Raw genomic sequence first — 20401 nt, forward strand, 5'->3', positions numbered from 1 at the left:
GAAGTTATTCATAGTGTAGTCATATGAAAATTAAAGCATCAGTTCCAAAATATCTCTGGCAGTATTTAGAAAAGGATAAGAATATTTTTAAATTTTTAATTAAATTAACTAGAAAACTAAGAAAAAACCAAAAAGCCCCAAAGCAGTCATCTTGTTGTCTCCATTTTACGTTTTAAACACACTCTAGCTTGTGGTTATCAAATGAACTAATCTTACTTGTGTGAATTCTTGGTGTATTACAAATAAAGCTTTCTCTTTATTTCTCTGTCAAAACTGTCATTGAAAAAAAATCTGATACCTGTTTTATGCAAGTTTTTGCAAAGCAGGATAAAAAACCAGAGTTGTATTGGAAAAAATGATGTCTCCTAGTAAAGCCTTTGTAGACAAATTTGGCAAGCGTTAGGAGAGTGTGAATGTGTGCACACAGAACCTTCTCCTTCCAAAGCACACCTGAACAGAGGATGGTGCTGCAAACAGTGTAGTAGCAGTTGTCCCACTTCTGCTGTGCCACTGCAGGTCTTGTTCACTGCTCCTGCTTATTGTCACTCCTACAGATGGGAATGGTGCACTAAGAATGCTCATTTACAAGCATTTAATCTTACATTACAACAACAGTGCAGAATAAGTTATTATATATCTCTCCTTAGGCAGATTGTAATGTTTTCCAGTCTTTTTTGTGTGTTTTTTCTGGTAATTAGCTGACTTCATCCTGTTCTTTTGCTTTCGATGACAATGAGAAAGAGTTAAGTTCTGTCACCTTTTCTAGCTGTATGGCACATAACTGAATCGGGCAGGTTATTTTGCAAGTGTCCTCAACTGGAAAATTAAGACTTCTCTTTGCATCTTTCTTCCTAAAGAGTCAGTGGCTGTATTTGTGAGCAGCCTATCATTCAGGAAGCACCAAAAAATAACAATATTGGCTGTTAGAAGTTTTGCTCACCCTAAATATAGATATTTGAAAGATTTGCAACATGAGTGACTAGAAGATTAAAAACTGTGTGTTAATGGAATGCTTGTGTTCCTGTTCCTGTGAGGCTGCAAAATACTGACCTTAAATGCCTGTTCAGAATAGCTCTTACTCCCCAGGATTTAAACTTGTATATCCTCAGTCTGAAAGATCATTTTGTCATTGAAATAGGAAAGTCTGGATGATGTGGGCCTAATGCTGCTCCTGTTGAAGTCAGCTTAGGATAAGAGGAATTAAGGCAGTATTAAGCATTTTTGAGGTTAAAGAGGGAGAATGGAGAAAGGTGATATATCTTTAGGGGAAATGGATATTGGAGCTCAGAACAGGAAGGAAATTAGTAGAGCACTGCATAATCATAGGTGTGCTGATGTTAGTACTTATATTGGGATTAATGTCCTTGATGTACTTGAAAGAAAACCTTCATATACCATTTTTCCAAATCCAGTAAATTGTAAAATTTAGTTGCTAGATTTTATGTTGCTGTCTTTTTTAACAAGGCTTGCAATATAGAAAAGAGTTGCTGCATTAAATTACTAGATCAAATGTATCTGAATATTTTTATCTTTTTGGAATTAAGCTACCTAAAAAATTGAAAATGACTCAATTTGATTTTTCTCCATTTGAGATAGCTTGTCTTCCAAAATTTTGTAATGGTACCTCCCGTCTTGTGCTTAGAAGAGTCTTATCACAAGTTTTGGGGTTTTTTTCCAATTGGAAGTTGGCAAGAGGGCAGTGTGCTTCTTGGAGTAACTTGTAACCTTGTTCTTTAGTCTCTCCCTGTTTGTCCAAGATGTACAGCACCTGTGCTTTGTAGGGTGTCTCATACCTTCCTCACGTTCAGGAGCTGATGTTATCAGCAATGTGAAATGTACAGTGTATATATGTAGGTACCCTTTAATTCAGATATTTTGTGGGTTTGAACACAAGCAGCTAAATGATGCAATTTGGCCCTGGCTGTACCTTTTGCAAACACTTGGCATAAATTTTTGAACGAATTATTCTAGTCTCTTATGTTTTTAATGTTACAGCATAAAAAAATAAAGGCAAGCCTGCTGAATAGATCTGTGTTTATGCCACAGATCAAACCATTTTGAGTGCTCTGTTCTTGCACCCATTTTACTGAGACACACAAGTGAGCCTGGTTGCATGATTCCTTTTTTGTTCCTTGGGAGCCAACCAGAACATTAACAGTGTCTGGTTCTTATGACTCAGCATTTAGTTCTATTAATTGGCAATTAATGCTGCAGACCTCTGAAAAAACATGGGGTTTTAAATTTTCTTTTTAATTCACTATACAAAAAGCAAGCTACTGATACTAGGACTAAAATTTCAATGGAAAGTTTAATCCCTTGTTTTAGAGTGTGTCTTTGCTGTCTTTTCCTAAGTCCACAGTGCCATTCTAGGTTCCCCAGAAGAAGGATGTGAGACTGCTGCTTCTCTTGCTGGTGCCCTTCAGCTGGATTCAGAAAAGCAGCCTGTAACGTTTTCTTTTGGTGCTTTCCATCAAAGCTGCCTTGGACCTTTAGGCAGAAGAGAAACCTACAGCTAAGGCTCAGTCTGCCTTCAAATCTCAGTGAAATGCATTGTGTTCAAGCTGTTCAAAGATGGATGAGAATTTCCACTTGAAAAAAAAATAAAAAGGAAAAAGAAAACAAACTCTCAAAACCTGGCACAAAAAAAGCCACCCCCACAGAACCAAGTGCATCTCTGGCCTTTTGTATTCTCTAGCCTCCTGTAAAAGGAGGAGCCATGTACTTGCATGATGCACCATTTCTTCATGTTGTGAAGTTTTCTACCCAAAACATTTGAAGATTAATAGTTTATCTAGGGAAAAGGCTGCTCCATGTTTTTCTGCTTTTTCACCTACAGATAATGTTGCTTCCAGACACAGGATGTGAAAATTATAATGGTTTGAACTTTGAAGGATGTGTACTTTCTCCCAGTTGATTCTGTAGGCACAATGCTTGCTTGCCTTGCCTTCTTCTTTTTTCCTTGGCAATCCTGTTGTTTGTTGGAGAAATCTATATGGGGCTTATTAAACTAATGGGATGAAAATCATTAGCAGTAGGCATTGTCCTGTGTTCATCTTGATCCTGTCTTGCCTGTTCCATATGCTGAACGTCCTCATTACATACTGTAGGTCATTATATGTACTATACATCACATATATATCCCCACTCTCTAGGGTGGTGTATATAAGGTGCTCTTAAAGCTGAGGAGAAGGGGATTTACTTGCCCCTGTTTCATCCTGGTAAGGAGTTTGCTGTCCTTCTCAGTCTGTACTGTTGGGTCATTGTACAACTAAATTGAGTTAAACCTGACTTCTAATGCAGATATTTTGTTAATCATCACAGGGCCTTTATATTATCTTCCTCTAGCTGCAAGGGTATTTTTGTTTAGAATTTAACAGTACTAGTAACTTGCTTATGGGTCTACCTCTAGCCTGTTGACAGACTGATCTGCAGTTGTCATATAACCTAAGGGCTCTTGGCCCTTGATTTTCAAGCTTACCCTTTAAGAAGGGACTGACTTCCTAGGATCATTGCTAATTTCTTGAGTTGAGTTTCAGAAAGGAAGGTTACGGATTATATTTGAGATCAAGTTGCCTGAATATTCTGACAGTGAATATTCTGCTAAGCATTCTTCTAACTGCAAGTGTGTTGGTAATAGAGTTTGTCAGTCATCTTTTCTGTGTTTAATTCTGGCATAGTTGGAATTAGTGTATCTGTCCAAGGGCTGTTGCAGGGATGTATTAGAGTCCCTCAGGATGTTCATTCCTTGTCTGCTGGCAGGACTCATTTAAGTGTGCTGCAAGTACACATCTCTCTGCTGCTGTGTGTAACCTTTGAGTTGGTGTTCTGAGCTTACCACATTGTGATCTACATCTCCCAAGGCCTTCAGAACTTGTTAGGTGATAGCATGAGCAGGCAAATCCTTGATAATAAGGGGCACTGGTAGAAGTGGTCGCCTGCAGACTTGTGCTGCAGTGTTCCAGTTGAACATACGGGGGGAAAAAAAAAATCACACAGCTGCCTCCAAAAGTGAACTTGGTATTGGCTCATGGCATCTGTCAGGCTTGTTAAGATAAATTGTAGAATATTATGATCTAAACCAAAGTGCGTGAATAAACTAATTCATTAAGTGAAGCAAGTTTTCTCTTTGGACAATTTCAGTAACTGTGATACTTAGTGTCTCTGAAAATGACTGAAAATTTTATTAATTGCATCAGGATCTGCATAACAGCAGATCCTAGCTGGAGTTTACCTGTTTTCTCATCCTTTGCAAGCTATTCTTAAGGGTCTTAATCTTTCCCTGTATTTCATAAGGGTCATTTTCTATATTTTTTTCTACAATTCAGCATCTCTAGTTGTCAATATAAGATGAAATATTTGGGTATGTTTCTCATCAACACAGACATCTAATTTAGTTGTCACAGTGATTATTAATCACCACCATCATGTTCCACACAGTATAGATAAAGATAAGAACTTCTGGGTAAATGTAGCATTCTCATGCAAAGGACTGTGTTAGACCTCATCCCTGAACTACAACCCATACTTAAAAAATAAATACAAATCGTAAAAAATGCAATTTGGTTAGTCTTATTTAGCCATTGTTTAGGCTTCTAATTAGACTTCTAATCTGAGACAATGAGCTGTTTTTTAGTAACTGTGAGAATAATCCCAGTCAATACCTGTTCAGGGAAGAAGCAGCTACAGCTGAAGGAAATAAGCATTCAGGATTTGTGCATCTGGGTGCTGTGAGTGCAAATCTGGGCTTTCACATCCATAAACCAATATTACGGCTGAATCTGTTCTGCTTGGTTTTGACTTGGGTTGGGGAGGATTCTAGGGTGCACCAGGACTAAAAGCACTTGAATATTAAAAAAAGCAAAACCAAAAACCTCAGGTCACAGATTTGGGTCACATATGCTCAATAAATGGCAGTTGTGTTGACAACAGTTTGCACTGAGTTGCTGCAAGATACATAAAGGTTCATCACAGATTCCCAGGTTTTGAGAAATATTTTAACACTCTTTATGCATTCATTTACCAGCATGTGAAGAGAGAGAGGCTGTTGTTAGGGGTGATTAATACATCTTGAGTAGAATGTTGTGCTCATTACCATTTGTAAGCATTCTCTATAAGTCTAACTTAATATTTGAAGTGGTTGAAAAGAGAGAAGTAATATAATTTAAAAGTTCCTTTCCTAATATTGAAAAATATATGTGATTTTATTGCAAGAAGCATTTGATTTCTTTTCCAGGATGACGAGAATCTGCATTTCCTTGATTCTTGTCCATTTTTATACAGCTTTTCATAGAACCTGTTCTGCCAGAGTTGAGGAATCTTTAGAAAGGTTATTTGATGGTGTGCAGTACTTTCAGAGGGGCCCAGGGCTGGAATATTAAAGGCTTTCTCTATATACCATTAATATTCCAACACTGCATTTGGCAACATTTTGATTCTGAAGAGAGTGCATGAGTTCAAGGTCAGAGAGATTGACTTGTGCTGTTCATTATAACCAATTATTGTGTGACAAATGAGTTTGAGATCAGGCTGAAAATTCTGTGAGAAAAATCAATAGTTCTAATCAGGGCCTTTCAGGTCATTTACCACCCTACCTTTTGTTACTTTGTCAGAAAAGAGCAAGATAAAACCTGTGTGACAGTGGGTTGCCTCTGTATTGTTACCTTCTATTTGAAACATATTTTGATATCTTGAATTATATTAATAGTTTAATTGGTTTTGGAAACTTTTAAATTAGTTCCAATTTGTAAAACTTTTTTTATTATTATTATTTTTTTTAAGTATTCTGATCAGATTTCTGAAGTGGTATTAAAGCTTTTCTGTCTAGGAAGTAGTATATCTGAGTCCTAAGCCAGATCTGAGCTGTTTGTCTGTAATGAATAGCAAATAAACCTTAGCAGCAGATACACTCCACTAATAGCCTTGCTTTGGTATCAGGGGAAATTTAAAAAGCTCTTCAGAGTTACAGCTTTACAACATCTGAAACAATTTCTTGTTGTTTTGACCAAGCTGGGCATTTTTTTAGGATTTTATAAATTCATTTGTATTTTCCTTTGTAGTATCCAGACGAAGATGAAGAAACTCGGTTGTATCGTTTGAAGATAGAAGAGCAGAAGCGCCTGAGAGAGGAGATCCTGAAGCAGAAGGAGCTGAGACGGCAGCAGCAGGCTGGGGCCAGGAAGAGAGAGTTGCTGGAGAGACTTGCGCAGCAGCAGCAGCAGCAGCAGCCGTGTTCCCAGCAGTCCTACATGCAGCACGAGGAGGACTCCTCCGAGTTCCCCACCAATGGCAGCCCCTACATCCCCCACTCCGGCTTGCAGACCAGGCACAACGTGAAAAACAGACTCCTTGTTAGAAAGCAAGACGCGGTAGTTGCAAACATCCACCCCAAACCCACAGATTTCCCCCAGGGCGCAGGGGATGGGCAGTACCAAGGACAGCAGATGAAGCCAGTGAAGCAGCTGAGGCAAACTAGAACAGTTCCTGCGAGTCAGCCTCAGGCACCACAGAAAGTGTTACAGACCAAACCTGCTGCAGCGGCGCTGCCCACGCCACAGGCGGCTCGAGTGGCCTCCGTCCCTGCGAGGCCCCAGGAGCAGAAGCCAGGGGTGAAAAGGACTGTCATGCAGCGGACAAACAGTGGTAGTGATGGGCCCCATGTCGGCAGCAAAGTCAGGGTGATTAAGTTGTCAGGAGGGGTAAGTTTACAAGGCTCATCTCATCTCTGTGTCTCCTCGTGGTTTGTTTCTGTGTGTTTGACTCTGTGTAACGCCAAAATAAAAAATGGGCCTGAGCTGGTGAGGAAAGTAACAGGTTTAGCACACCTAATAGTCCATATATTATATTTTCAGAACTGTAATTTATTAGCAGTTATTAAAAAATTAGTGCTTCCTGTAATACTTTACTGCCAGGCAGTTACCAATGAAATCACATAGAAATACTCCTTTCTTTTAAGTTGTAACTTGGAGACTGAAATCTGAAAGCTCAGTTGAGTTCCTTTTGCTTAAGGCTGATAGGTCTGATAATTGCTCAGCGAAAAGGGTTTGGGTGGCTGTATTTAATTAAGGTTTGGTTAAAAAGGACCTTCTTATTTGGTAGGTGAAGCCACCTAACTTAGTTGTGTGCAGATGTGTGTGATTCTGTACTCAAGGGAAGATTCTTTTTATTTTCTTGGGAAGCATGTTATGAAACTAATTTTAGCAGTATGTTGGAGGGGAATGTTTTCTGTTAGAGGCTGGGTTTAAAACATTACCATTTCACTTCTGCATCTAAATGAGATTTCCTTATCTCTTGATGAGGGGTCTTTTATCTGCAGTATGTCCCTTGAGCACTAGTGTGGAGGACTCACAATGATTGTCTTGAGGACAGTGTGACTATTTAAAATCTGGTGTTTTGGTTAGAAAGTCTCTTGATCAAATTTCTTCTGTCTTAATGAAAAGACAAGTTAATTTGTTAGGGCTCTAAAGAAACTAAGATGAGGGGACATATTGAGATCATGTTGTCAGTGAGTGAAGTCTGTCCTTGGGTTTATACTGAGAAGGAAAGAATGATGTGATGTAGCAGCACATTGGAGGTGTTTTTCTGGAAGAATGCTTTTAAATTATTTGTAGCATTATTTGGGAAAACAAAACAGTGTGTAACGGACTGAACAAGGGCTTGGAGGGTAGGCTTTACTCTGTAGAAATGGGGAGGAAGTTTAAATGCCAGAATCTTAACTAGTTTTTATTAACTTTTTTCTACAGCTCATAAAACTTAAATACGCTCAGAACTGTGAATTGCATGATGACTGTGTGGTCTTTCCAAATATTAACATACGGGGCATTATTGACTACACAGACATCCTGCATGTCACATTGTTGTCAGCTCTAATTCCTCAGACATGGTAACTTAAGTACAGAAGAATAAAGTACAGAAAGCTGAAAGAAGTTAATTCTGTTGAGCTAAAAATATTTATATATAAGTATGTTTGCAGGAATCCCAGTGGCCTGCAAGAGGTATGACAGGTTTGTGATTAATGCAGAAGTGAATAAAGGAGTCATGCACAACTTCTTTTATTGTGTGGTGGAACAAAACAATGCCAGTCACAACTGTATGCAGCTCCTCGTAACAAATAGTTATCAATGCCCACAGTAGCATTCACAATGAAATAGTTTTATCACAGTGCTCTGTTTCAGAAGACCATAAATTATTTGTTTCAGATAAGTCTCATGGTAAGCAAGAGCAATGAGCTTCATTAAATGCATGTGTAACTCCTCTTTCATTGTGCACAGAAGCAGATTTACTCTGTCCTCCTTAACTTTCAGATACTGAGGTTTCAGCAAGGTGAAGCAGGTTCTTTACATGTAGCCTTTGTCAGTTTTCATGTTGCCATGGGCATTTTAAGTTTCCTTCCAACTGTGGAGAGCGAAAGCAAGCATTGCAATCAGCTGTTAAGACTGATCAAGATAGTTGATTAATTTTTAATCAGTTAGTGACAAGCTGAATCTGTGACTTTATTTGACCACACAAGGAAAAAAATAAACACTGAGCAGCAGGGCAGACAATCTTCTAGTCCATTTTTGACAGGATTTAAAGGAAGAGTTAAAAGGTGCTTGGACTCCGAATACTAGCACGACTGGAGATAATATTTAGTTTCCACTGCTTTAGTCCTGCCACATGCTTTATTTATTTTTGCAACTTTTGCCTGAGCACTAAATATAAAGCAAAAGCCAAATCTCATTTTCCCTAGCCATTCTCCTTGGCATGTAATAGTGCTTCCTCTAATTCCCTGCCTTTGGCAAAGTGGTTGGTGGTATCCCTTACCTGTATGTGCTGGTTCTGTCCTGCAGCTAAGCATCCCTGCCTTTGCTCTCCATATAATCCCTTGTAGCCTTTTCCTTTCTTGGGCCCTTTTGTGCAGAGGTGGTTTGAATACACTTGTACAAGTGAGGTGGCTCACGATTAGACACAATGCAGGTTCCGTTTTGGAGCTCACTGGGTTCAAGTGAAGGCCTGGCAAGTCCCTCCTGTTGCACCACTGGAGAGCTCTTAGCTGAAGGAGCTGCTTGAGTCCAGAACTGTACTAACTCTAGACCAAATTGGCCTAAACCAGAAACTGGTAACAAGGACTTTTACTAATTTAGTAGGACCATCTGTAGAACCAGGATTCAGTGGTTCTGTGTTGCTGGTGATGGTTTTTGTGTACCAGTTAAGGAGTATGGTGTGTTGGTGAGAACTCTGGAGTACTGATACTGTCAGAAGAGAATGGCTTCTTCTCTTGAGGGCAGGCTCAAGTTTACCAGGCTGAGTTTTGTCTGTTTGTGCTGCTGGACACAGCAGTGCTGCCGAAGATCTCCGACCTGCAGGTGGAAATACCGCTTGGGTCCTTAGAAGATAAAATGGTCTTTCATTTTGTGAGAGGATTTTACTTTTGGAATTGTAAGAATTGCCATGTAAATTCCAGGAATATTTTAACTTGTTCAGTTTTCCTGATGCATAAGATGCCTTAATTTATGACTTCTTATGCTTCAGGAAAATGAAAGTAGAAAATGATTCAGCATTTCCAGTATGTCAGACTAAGTCTGTGTACCAACATGTGTGACATGTTAGGTACTGTCAGTAATGATTTTGTCTGTTGATACTTTTTTTTTTTTAAAACAAATCCCACCCTTCACCTCCCCCAAATACTGATTTTCCCATCCCTCTTTAATATACATATAAATGATGCAGGAATGGCAGTAAAGTGAATATCTTTCCATTTTAATTATGCCTTTAAATGTTATGTTCCTGGAAAATGAGACAGTGTTTTATCACATGGACTTGGAATTTTTTTGCTGCTGGTTTGGTTTTGGATTGGGGCTTTTTTTTTGGGGGGAGGGATGGTTTGGGGGGATTTTAGGGATTTTTTGTTGGTTTGTTTTTGGTTTTGTTCTTGGTTTTATTTTTCCAAGGAGGCCCAGATATCTTTTGATGTATCCTGTGTGCTTTGTTTTGTGTGGCATTTCCTCAGAGCTGTCCTTTTCAGATACAAGAGCTCAGTGTATTCACTGAGTATTCATACTTGTAAATTTTACTAATAAAACATCTGAGACTTGCCTGGCTTGCTGAGGAGCCTGAAGTCAATGGTGAAGTTACTTGTAAGTATAAAGTCAATGAGAGTGTAGGAAAGAAACACTCTAATAAATCACTTCAAAATTTGATCATAAAATTATAGAAAATAAGGGTGAAAAGACTGTTGAAATAATTTGTCTTGAAGGGGGCAGGGGGGTAAACTCAGTAGTATTCCTGACAGATTTGTTCAACCTTTTTCTGAGATCTCATTTTTGCAGATTTCCTAGGTCATCTATTCCAGTATCACATGTGTATATTTAGGAGAATTTTCTTAGTGGCCAAATCACATTTTCTGGCTGTAATTTTGAATCTCTGACTATTTGTATTATACTTGAAGAGACATGGGGAAGAATTTCTCTCTCTTTGTGCCTGTCTCTCTTCTTAAAGATATCTTAACTGTTTCTGAGCTCTCATATCTTTCATTCTCTCTTGATGAGTCATGTTTTCTAACACTTTGGCTGTTCGTGGTGCTCTTTGGGCGCTCTGTGATCAATCTTTCTGTTAATAGTTCTAGTACCAAATGCAATTGAATTCCTTACGTCAGTATATCCAGAGTTGTTTTAGTCCTGGAAGAACAGGTTTGTACCAGCTATAACCTTAGATATCTTACAATCATATGAAATACATGCTGAACATGTTTTCTGTTTAATTGGAGGTTCTGTGGGAAACTACAATATCTTAAACTCTCTGTATCATTGTCATCTTATGTTGTTGTTGGATGATTTCTCTCTAGCCAGAAAATGTCCTGCCATGCTCAGAGAGCTGTGTGTCTGTCCCAAAGGCCTGAAAATGCTGGTTCTTATGCTGCACCAAGAACACACCAATCTTTGTCTCTGTGGAAGGCTGCACAATGAGGGTTTTTTCATAAATACATTTCTACATAAAAATACATAAAAATCTTGGTGTTCCCTGTTGCATTACAAGCAGTATCTTACAAGTGATCCTAGTTCCTGAAAACCTGAAATGCTTCATATGAAGAGCTTGAAAAAAGAGCTGGCAAGTTCTTTTGTTTGAAAAGCCTGTCACAAAAAACGTCCTTGGATTGCAAAAACAAAATGGAGATGGAAGATGGACAACTTTGTTCATATTTGAAGTAACTGAGAAGTGTGAGATGAACATGGAGTTCTAAATATGGAAAAAAGATACTGATTGAGATGATTCTTGTTTGATAATGTAACCGTATCAACCAGCTTTGCTTAATGTTTGTACTTGTTTCTACTTGCATGTATGTGTTCAAGTTTAATTAAAAATATTTGACTTGAAAGCTCTTTTTAGCCCCTTTCATCTAAATGTCAGGAATTGTAAACACTGAGAGTTGTGGCATTTGCGTGAGAAGTTTATGAGGGAGCCCTTTCCCCCAACCCTTGACAAAGGAACCCCTGCTCTATATGGTTCCATAACTTTTTAAGAAATGGGAGAATGGCATTGGTGTTTTTGTATCCCACTGTTTGAAGGAGGCATGGATAATGCCCACCTAGGAGTGGGCTGAGCGAGCTGCAGAAACCATATCTATGCCCAGATACCATGGCAAAATGGGCAAGACCTCTGACTAATGTAAATGCTGTTGAAGAAGGACTCTGTCTGCCACAGCCTGCAAGATTTCGCTCTGGAAATGTTTCACAAATGGACATTCATTTCTTAGTTGTAAGAAACTGTTGAAAAGTGTCCAGGAGCCACAAAATTGGTAAGGGCACTGGAGTACCTCCCCTCTGATGACAGACTGAGAAAGTTGGAGCTGTTCAGCCTGGATAAGAGAAGGCTCCAAGGAGACCTTATAGAACTTTCCAGTTCCTAAAGGGGCTACAAGAGAGCTGAAGAGGGACTTTTTACAAGGCCATGGAGTGATAGGACAAGGAGGAATGACTTCACATCGAAGAAGGGTAGATTTATATTGGATATTAGAAAGAAATTCTCTCCTATGAGCATGGTGAGGAAATGGAACAGGGTCCCCAGAGAAGCTGTGGGTGCCCCAACCCTGGAAGTGTTGAAGGCCAGGTTGGATGGGGCTTTGACCAACCTGGTCTAGTGGAAGGTGTCCCTGCCCATGGCAAGAACATTTGAAAATGAGAATAAACCCTGTCCCCCAGACCTTCAGTGAGGATGGTCCCTATAGAGACAGAGTATTTAATGGATTGGGGGTCAGGAGGTGGATTGTGTTGTACTCTTAGGGCATATTTGGTTACTGGGAAAAGGAAATATTAAGGGTGTGTGTGGACACACTTAGCAAGTGAGACTTAAGGTGACAACCAAACCAGATACAGATAATACATTTTATGCGCTTCTAATAAAGTGGTTGAAAGGGGGAAGAGATCTTTACCTAAACTGAATTTGACTTTGCTATGGGTAGCTTGGATCTAAAGTGCAGTAAAGCATTTTCTATTGTAGACTGCAGAACAGGTTTCTCCTTTTCCTCAGGAGACTTTTAAATTGTATATTGAAGAAGAGTGCAGCTTGCTCCTGAACATGTAGAAAGCAGAGCGTTTGTTACTTGTCACTCTTGTTAAGTCTCAAAGGAGAGTTTCTCTGCCATTGTAAATGTTACAGTGCAGAATTCATATCTGTACAATGTTGGTGTTACAGAGGATCTTGGAGCTCAGTTTCCTGATAAAGACAACTGTGACACCACTAAAGTGCTTTGCAGAGAGAGTCAGTTTTCATATGAAAATGCAGTCTCTTAACTAGGGAGGCAAGCTTGCAGATTTGTACAGTTGAGTAGTCTGGGAAGTCACATCCCTCTGTTAAAACGTTGGACCACTTGGACTAGACCTTTGGTGTGGAGGTTTGGCTCTTGAGTCAGGAGTGTTTGGGGAGGGAGGGAGGGAGGGAGGGAATGGGGGTTGTCTTTATCAAGACTTAGCAGGAGCTTCAGGCAGGACACAAGAGGGATTTGACTTGCCAGTAGTTTTAAGGTTCAAGGAACATGAACTAGAAAGACCAGACACGGCATAAGAAGGGAAATTCTAGTTGTACAGGTCTTTGATATCCAGTAGTGGCTTTCTGTGCCATAGCTGGTGTCCAGCTGGGAAGTGTTCCTCCAGGAGCTTTGGGCCATCAGAAGTTTTGAATTGCTGAGATTTTCCAACAGGAGCTTTTTCTCTTGGTGATTCTCTGCATGTCCAGTCTTTGCTAAAATTCACTGTACAAAAAAACCTCTTAAGCTGCCAACTGAAAAGCAAACCAGGCACCTTTGCTCAAAACATTGTTTATATGCGTTACATATTTTGCAGACGACACATAAAAATGAAGGTATTTCTGACAGTATTAGACATGTTCATTCCAGAAGCTTGATTTTGCTGTAGCTTTGACACATAGTTTTTATAATTTTTTTTTCCATAATAAGCTGGTGGGTGGTTGTATTAAAAACCATTTAGTTGTGATTCAACACTGATTCAGTGTGATTCAAGCTGTGCTTTTGTCACTCCCAGTGAAACTTCATGCAGCATGGGTATGGCTGGGACTCTGTTTGGCCAGTCCTTTTCCATGCCTTAGTTCTCCTTTCAGGCAGATGAGGAGATAGTTCAGTTAAGAGTTGTGTTAGTACATAGGATTAAATGGAATTAGCTGCTTTTTTCTATGAGACATTTTCTTCTTGCAGTTCTGACTTTTCATACACCATTAGGCGTAGAAGATACTCATCACATCATGGCTCACTGAAGCAGTGTAGCAGTGTCTTTATCACACGAAGGGAATTGTTTCTGCATTTTATTTATTTACTTATTGCTTAGTCTGTGTGCTCTTGCTTGGGTTAAATTCAGCCTATACAAAAATTTTAGGCCCTAAATCACTGACCAGCATCAGAAGTGTAGTTTTTCTCTGGTGTGAACTGGGAATGATTTGGCTGTTTCATCACTTTTGTTTTCTGATGTAGCTTATTGCTATGTGTACTTCGAGTCAAAGCTAGACCATTAATATATCTTAAACCAGTTGTTAATGATGCGTTGTCTGTTGAGAGAGTGGCATTTTCTATCCTGGTGGGAGAGCAGTTTTCTTAACTACTGCTATTCTTAAAAAAAAAAAGAACTTTTTAAAGGTCTAGAAGGCCTGAAAAAAAAAGGCCTCCAGGTGTTTCTCATTGGCATTTGACAGATTGAAAACAGATCGTCAACTGTTCAGAAACAGTGCTTGGTCATGTCACTCGGTTGTGGGATATTTGGCAAGTGATTAGGCTTCCTATTCCCAGCTCCCCAGTCTGTCAGCCAGCTGTATCAAAGTGGTAAAGCATTTGGAGCACCAGTCAGAGAGAAATAGCTCGTTATTAGGGTTTGCCTTTAATATGCATTTCTGCTAATTGTGGTGAAAAAATGCTCATATGTATTAGATGAAAATCAGTGTTGTTCTGTGTGGTTTTTGCTTTACATTTCTTTGTTACGTGGGGATCACAGCTGTCTGTGTAGATTTCTGTCTTTTTACTACAGTCAGTTGCAGTATCAGTATAATACAAGTTTACCTATGAAAACCTATATAGCTGATGAGTAGTAATTTCTCTTGTCCTGAAAGTAAAGATGAATTTAATAACATAAAGGATGTTTTCCTCACCCAGCTACTGTGATACTTTAAAGGTACTAATTTCTAGAAATACTGCCTTAAACTGGTAACAGATGAGGGGTTTCTTCTTTCTTACAAGAAATCAATTACAGTACCATTTTGGACTGAGATTTCCCTGCCAGATTTAAGTCTTCATCGTGTTACAGAGAATTTGAGTTGTAATGCAGCTCAAAAAAAGATTACAACATTTTGCTTCTCTGTGGTATTTTACACAAATCAACTAGAGTTTATTTATTCCTTTTAAGTGCCTTATCCAGCATGCGCATCCCTTTGCTATTGGATGATTTTGCATTAGCTTTACAAAGATTACATGGATAGACACAGCATTGTGGTAGTTAATAGAAACCTGTGCAGTGAGGTCTGTGGGCTGCAAGATCACTAACAGTGCCAATGACAGTGAAGTATGGCCTTATCGAAAGGAGAATTCATAAGAGGCTGCCCTGGGACACTGCAGCACTGTCCTTCTGTGTATCCTGACAATGTTATCTGTCCTCTCAGTACGGAGTATCAAATGTCTGTCACGAGTACAGAAATTAATTTAATGTCACCTGAAGACATGCAATTAATCTTTTAGAGGTTTTCATAATACCTTTACAGAAAGAGTTGCCAGTTTGGTGGATTTGGATTTTGGGGTTTAACAGAAGATAAGGAAAATTAATTTTTCATCAGGGTTAATACAAGCTAGCAGGGCCACAAAGGCTGAGAAAAATGGTTTAGGAATTTATCAAGTGTTGTCACTCTAGAATAATGCTGCTTAACGTCTGATAGGTGTAATCAAGAGTTGAGATTTCTATAGAGGGGGATTAATCAATTTGCTCACTACAGAATGCAAGTTGGTGATACCATTCCTTCATGGGGTTTAAGAATGAAAATAAGATTTGATCTGTCAAATTGCAAGCAGCTCTGACAGTATCAATAGGCATTTTTATCAGTACATTTTAAAGCATTTGTTATAAATAAATTTGTCCTGCTAATGTTGGTGGCAAATAAACTTCATCTTCATCATAAAACTGTCATAATGATTATGGCAGAGCTCCAGCTTGCTAAATTCAAGCAGTCCTTCATAAAATTCTGCTTTTAGAATTTGTGATCTCGTATTTGACAGAATTCTTTCAATGTTGCTCAAAACACAGCACTGACTATAGATAGGTCTGTATAGTGAGAGGCTGATGAAAAACAGCTTTGATAGATATCAGTGAATTGGTTCTAAAAGTCATGGCCATTGGATGGCATCAGTTCTTTTTGTTAGTCTAGTTTCAGGTCAAACTGCAGATTCTTCCAGAGCAGAGGTTTGAAAAACATTCACCATGTAAATCAAATCCTTTTACCTCTTTTGAGCTTTGTTTATATACACACAGTTTTTGAAATTATTTTGGCACTGCATGCAATCTTTCACTACTTGAAATTTGAAAGATACTTTTTATACTTGCCCCTGAACAGAACTCCTGCAACTTAAAAAAAGGCATTTTCATTACTCCAGCTTTAATTGAATAATGGAAAGTTTGTTTCAAGAGAACTCTTTCCTGGCAAGATCTTAGGAAGGCAGACCTTTTTTAAAACTTGGAAATTCAGAGCTTGAAAGTCAGGATGATTTATAATCTAGAAATTAAGGAGTAGACAATAAGAGAAAAATACTCTTCCGTCATTGGTTTGCAGACAAAGAATGGAAATTCCTTTTCTGCACAGGACTTTAGAGGAAATTTGAAGTATAAAATCAGAGCTTGTATCAATCAATCCTAGGTCTCTGTGGTGGACTCTAAGGCATTCTACCCAGGGTCAGCATTTTGTACATCAAATTAGATGAGACAGGCCATGATGATGAATAGATGCATCTCTGAAAAATTTACTGCAGCCCTGTACATTGTAAAATGCCATAGGAAGGAAAACAGATAAAAATGTATTTTGACATGAGAAGGCTTAAAATTTTAATACCTCCCTCTGTTGCTGCATATTAAGTGTGAGGAGGGCAGTGATGTAAGCTGGTGAAAAATTAACAATACAGAAATTGTCTTTAGGAAAAGCAAAAGCTGATTTAAGATGAGCTAGACCTGAGACATTTTAAGTAGAAGAGATGTTAGCAATTTAGCTTCTGTGATTTAGATGTCATTTGGGGTAGGTGCTGCAGTACAGCTTCAGTGGACTTACCTGCTTGCCTGTAATTTGCTGTGTGTTTTGGTGCCAGTTCATAGGACAGCTCATGAGGGAACATCAGGAGTCAGCATATGTACAGTCATCTTTACAATTGTATGTCCTTTCCTCCAATATGTCAGTGTTCTCCTATGAGCATGTGACCTGTCAGTAGTGTTCTGAGGGTTTGTAGCTTTAAGTCCAGATGTTAAAAAGCTCTTTTCAGGTGTTTTGCTCAACTTGGTTCTTCATTGTCGTACTGAGAAGAGCCACCTGTTGTTGTCTTGGACAGTAGTTTAAAGGATGATGGTGGTGGTGAGAGTAATTTGCCACTACATGGTACTACATAGGTTGCTCATTTTGGCTCAGACAAGTGTTTGTCCTTGCACTGTCATGTCCTTAAGCAGTGAAAAAGGAATTGCTGCTAAAATGCATCTTCTGTGTCGTTTTGCCTGTTGGCACATGTCAGTTAGCAGTCATGTTTTGTTTTTATTTTCTTAAGAAAACCACCAGGTTTTATCTTCAGTTGAAGCCAGGCTGCCTGTAACAGGAACTAATGTCTTGCTGACATGCTCAGCTCTGTTAGGCCTTGAGCACCACACTGCTGGCTCATGGACCTCTCTTGAGAAGCAGTGCTGCAGTTTCATGTCTGCTTGCCCCCTTCGAGTTGTCTCAAAACCAGTAAATGTTCAGAGCAGTAATGGAAAGAAAGGGTTTGATTCAGTTTCCTTTCCTTCTTTTTGCAGGAACAAGCAAAGCTTGTTCCATCCCCTTTCTTTATTGTTTTCTGTAGGTTTTCTTACTTCTGAAATGTATCAGTTCATTAAAAAGTCCACAGCTTTCCACTCTTTTCAGACTCTTGCAGAAGCATCGTGGTAGCAGCAAACTCCAGTGGTGGCATTTGAGACCCCAGCAGGGAACAGACCCCATCAGATTTTTCATCAGTGCAAACCAATGTTGTGTGCTAATGCCTTTGACTCTGTTATAGTTCTGTGCTCAGTTTATACAGTTTTATTTGGTGATAATTGAGCTTGGTAGTTAAATATTGGGTGGTTGTTGGCCATCCTAGACTTTTATGTGAAATGATTGTTTGCTTTTGAAGTTTCTGTAATGAGCATGTTCGATGTGTTTTGTACCTGAGGGCTTTGCTCTCAGATTCTCTTCCGATGTGCTGGGATCGTTTTTTGGTTTGGAAAGAAATGGTTGCAAATATTTATGGTTCTCACAGCAGGCATTTAGCAGAGATTAGATTTTAAATCCCAGTTACTGCATTTAAATTCCTCCTAGAATTTTTTTTGTTCTTTTTAGTTTAATCATCTTCCAGCTGCTGTAGGTTTGAATAAAAGAAATTATCTGATCAAGGCATAGGGCTTATGGTGATGCTGATATCAGAACTAATACTAAAATGAGGAGGTTTTAATGCTGTTTACCTGGTAAGGTTTTGTGCATATGTTTGGGTTTTTCAGGAGTGCTCTCGCTTTTGTACTTTTGAATACAAATTGAAGAGAACTGAAGGGAAAGCTTTATAATTTCTCACTAAGTGCTACTCTAAAAGGTTTATATATAAAGTTTTCCATGAGGACTTGGGGCCATTCAGTTCAGCAGAGAAAAAAACCAGTTTGTCATTAGAGGTGGAAAAGACAGATGCAGATTTCTGTTGCTTTCTCGTTTTGGACACTGTGGGCAAATGCCATTATGAGCTTTAGGATTTTCCCTGTGACAGATTGTGCTTTTGAGGTGTAGTGCAAGGAGGTTTGAATCTCATTTGTCTGGGATTTCAGTACTTGAGAACTTGTAGCCTGCATATACTTTATAATGCAGAGGCCTTTATTGAGAGGTGTAAATTGTGAACTGAACTTGCAAACATGAGACTGGCTTACATACCACAAATTATTTCTTATCAAATCTTAGCTGAGGCTTAGTAACCAGTCCTCACTAAGTGTTTCTTTTGCTTTTCTTTAATGCAGAGAGGTACTAATTTGTATTCTCAGTGAAGATAATCTTGCTATTAGACCATAAATATGTTCCTTCTGCACCCTTGTGTTTTGTCTCCTTACCCACAAGAAATGTGCCAGTTAGCATGAAAACCTCTGGTTCGTGACATGTTACAGATGCAAAAGGAGTTTTGGCTTGTGAATATTTAGGGAAAGGGAAAAGAAAACCCTCTGTAAATAAAGGTAATTTCATAGTATTTTACTTCTTTCCCTTAGACATGCCTTCTATTTGAGAGCTTTTGCAGGATTACCAGAGGTTGGTTAGGGACTTAGTCAGAGACAAAGACCCTGAGATGGTGTTTCACTGTGCTTATGATTACAAATATATATAATAAGAGCTTTATAAGGCAAACAAAAAAACACCTTGAGGAACTGTTCCAAGTACAGATAGTATCTGAGGAGGGGGACTGCTTAAAAAGCTGCTGGTGGAGAAGTTGGCAGAATGAGTATGCACTTCAAAATACATGCCAGTTTTTAACTAGAGGAAGGTTGGAGGTTTAAGTATGAGCAAAGCAGTTGCCTGACTTTTCCAGCCTCCACAGTTCTTTGCTCCTTCTTCTGCAATGTGTATGTCTCTCTTTATGTTAAAAAAAAAAAAAAAAGTAATAAATAACACACACCATAGTTCACATGTAACCTGGAAGGAAGAATGATTTGGAAAGAGAACTGAAAACATCTTGTTGCTTTGTATATGAAAAGACATGATTGACCATTGTAATTATAATAAAGCCTGAGCAAAGTAAACTGTTCTTCAGTTAGCGTGGATTTATCTTAGGGTGAAGTGTAATTTCCAGGCTGAGCCTTGGCACGCGCCTGCCACGGCCCCCAGTTTGCTTTAGCAGGCAAAGCCCTGGATACTCTCTGAGTGAGCTGGAATGTGGCAGGAGGCTGCTCAGGGCGAGGGTGTGCAGTGCCTGGACACTGAGCTGCTGTTGTGTTGTTGATTTCAGCAGGGGGGAGAGGATGCTGGCTTTTTTCACCCAGAGGGCCAACCCCAGCGGCCTCAACAACCCCCGGAGCCGAAACAGCAGCCAGTGCGGAAGGTCACATTGACAAAGGGAATGCAGCAGCACCAACAGCAGCAGCAGGCACAGATCCATTCACCAGCTCCTCAAGGAGTCAAAAACATCCAGGGAATCCATCAACCTAAAAAGGTGATTTTTAGATGCATATTGCTGCTAGAAGTTTCACTGTCTAGCTGTGTTGCTCTATAAATAACCAGCATTCTGTTTGTCAATTGCTAGCGCAGGGCTGCATGACCCACGAGATGCATAATTGCATATAAAGCTTTTAATCTAGAGAGACTTGTTTGTACCCAGCACAGACTGGCAGTGCCTGCAGGTTGCTTCATCTGCTGACGTTCTGGCCGGCTCAGCACTCCCAGGGGAAGTGCGTGTGTCCTGAGACAGCTACTGGAGGAGATTATATCCAATGTGCTTTCTGGCTTTAAAACCAAGTGGTTTTTTGAAATTGTGCATAAGTTTTTATTTTGGCTGTTTCCTGCATATGCAGGAGCACACAGTAACTGTTTCAGGATGCTCTTTGCTGGATCCCCAAAGTTGGTATCACTCAAAACAGTTGGTGATCTTGTAACTTGATTTTTGCACTGATCATGCACTGGTAGGAGGCAGGAAGGGTCAGGGTGTCAG

The 20401-nt window shown here is 39.3% G+C and overlaps 1 protein-coding gene across 6 annotated transcripts in view; it reads left to right on the forward strand.

Moving 5' to 3' along the window:
• RBM33 (RNA binding motif protein 33) overlaps positions 1-20401 on the forward strand; it is a 101349-nt gene that overhangs the window by 61080 nt on the left and 19868 nt on the right. For 3 of the 6 annotated variants that reach the window (XM_048325496.1, XM_048325306.1, XM_048325590.1), the window contains exons 15-16: positions 6057-6695; positions 19703-19906. In XM_048325496.1, the coding sequence (XP_048181453.1) occupies positions 6057-6695; positions 19703-19906 (843 nt within the window). Of the gene's footprint in view, positions 1-6056; positions 6696-10819; positions 11351-19702; positions 19907-20401 lie in introns of those variants that run through there. The other 3 variants (XM_048325397.1, XM_048325764.1, XM_048325679.1) reach the window with 3 other exon arrangements.

This window comes from Corvus hawaiiensis, chromosome 1 (genome assembly GCF_020740725.1).
Source record: "Corvus hawaiiensis isolate bCorHaw1 chromosome 1, bCorHaw1.pri.cur, whole genome shotgun sequence".
NCBI classification, from domain to species: Eukaryota; Metazoa; Chordata; class Aves; order Passeriformes; family Corvidae; genus Corvus; species Corvus hawaiiensis.